A 1,840-nucleotide genomic window follows, 5' to 3' on the forward strand; every position below is an offset into this window, starting at 1 on the left:
CCTAGGGGCATTAGGCATGTTCAAAAGGAAAAGCACCCTGTACCCTCCTGTCCCCCGACAGCCTGATGCACTGGAAGCTGACACACTTCAGAGTGTAACATGGTTCTACAAAAAGCACAGAAGTAAGTATGCTCTTCTGAGCAGTAGGAGGATATAGCTCACCATGAACATGTATCTAAGGGAAAAAAAAATTATAACCCTTTGAGCTACACACATTTCCATAATGGCACTATTAAATAATTTAACTTTTTTTTCAGGATACAGTAGTCACCTGAGTATGAAGATTCATGAAAGTAGTACATTTTCTTGACATTCATGCTGTATGTTGAAATGAATTACCTGAAATCCACTCCAACTTATATGTTCTGTACTTATAGTCCTCGTTCAAGTAATTTTGTAGAGTGTATGTTTTTCGTGAATCGGGCTCAGGGGTACTTTCTGAAAGAAAGAGACAGAATAGAGATTTTGATGTTGCTGCAAATTGTTCCACCCCAGCTTAACCTGACTACTAAAATAAGTGGGGTTTTGTTGCTGGTTATTGATACATTTTAGCTAACCAGCTCTAAAGTACTAGCACTGAGAAGGCACTAAAGCTTTACTGCAAGATAAATTCAGCAAGCATAAAATAAAGGAGTACCAGTGAGATCACTCAACAAACTCATGTAAAAATTATAGATGCCTTTTCTCTGTTGGTATTTTCCTTTAAGGTACACAAGAGCTGTTATCTTTTGAGTAAATGAAAATACCCTTCTGACAGTGACAAAAATAAACAGAAGACCTCTGGCCCTCTTATCTCAGGGAACGCATACTTTTACTCCTCAAAACTGAAAAGAAGTGATCTTAGTGCCTTTCCCTGCTATGCTCCCTCCGGGAACTTCACTGCAGACCCCTGACTGCTAATATTTGCATCAGACATCAATTGTGGGGTGATTACGCAAAACAGAGACGTACACGCTCATGTTTGAGTGTGGTGGACGGGCAATGTTGTCCAGATGAATGAAACATGGCATCCATGTGAGCAGATGTACAGGCCTTGAAAGCTACCCTCTAAATTAAAGCGGCTGCTCTACTTTGTTGCATATTCCATAATACTGCTGTTCCTGTTCATGCACCCTTCAATTATGAATCATCTGCTTATCATTAAACTCGAATTTCAGAAATGTCTCAAATAAAAAAAATCTGAGGATCAGTAAAATTTTCAGGGAAGATCTAATAAAAAAAAATAAATCACAAATGCTTACTGATAAGCCTATGATGAAATAACTGGTTAAATATTTATCCCTCTCTTGATGTGTTTTTCCCCAAGGTATCTTAATGTTTGCTGCAACATTACTATTTTGACTGCAAAATTAAAGCCAAGTAACTGGGTTACTATGCAAAGCCTAAGTGATACTTTGAACCCAGTTAAGCTAATGAGTTTGGTCATCAGCTCCACTGCACTACAGTCAACTTCTATGAAAAATAACTTCTTTCGTACTGGCTGCAGTGTACAGCTACTCTTTCCAAAGTCTGAAAGGTTCGAATACTACAAATAGAAGAAAAAAAAAATGGTTTGTGAGTCTTTGTGATCCCTTTCTTCTGAAAACAAAGATTACGATTTTTAAATTCCTGTGTGCAATTCTCTATGCTTTTTTTTTTTTTTTTTAAATGGAAACTTAAAAACTATCCTCATACAAATCTACACAGTGCAGAAGGGAAGCAACTTCTATTTCAGCTGCCTAAATCGTTCTTTTTTTGTACACATCAAAAGGCCTAGGATAAAAAAAATTGATAAAAACACTCAAATACAGACACGGGGACTGATCAGCCAAGATAATAACCTGCCCCAATCAATTCTGAG

At 37.3% G+C, this 1,840-nt stretch overlaps 1 protein-coding gene across 1 annotated transcript in view; it reads right to left on the reverse strand.

The window, feature by feature from the left end:
• DPP4 (dipeptidyl peptidase 4) overlaps window positions 1–959 on the reverse strand; it is a 33,928-nt gene extending 32,969 nt beyond the window's left edge. Inside the window, exons 1-2 of the mRNA XM_035896166.1 lie at window positions 935–959; window positions 340–438 (exon numbers count right to left, since the gene is read on the reverse strand). Coding sequence (XP_035752059.1) covers window positions 340–438; window positions 935–959 — 124 coding nt within the window. The remainder of the gene's footprint in view (window positions 1–339; window positions 439–934) is intronic.
• Between the last annotated feature and the right edge of the window lie 881 nt (window positions 960–1,840).

Source organism: Egretta garzetta, unplaced genomic scaffold (genome assembly GCF_000687185.1).
Source record: "Egretta garzetta isolate BGI_Z169 unplaced genomic scaffold, ASM68718v1 scaffold16, whole genome shotgun sequence".
NCBI classification, from domain to species: Eukaryota; Metazoa; Chordata; class Aves; order Pelecaniformes; family Ardeidae; genus Egretta; species Egretta garzetta.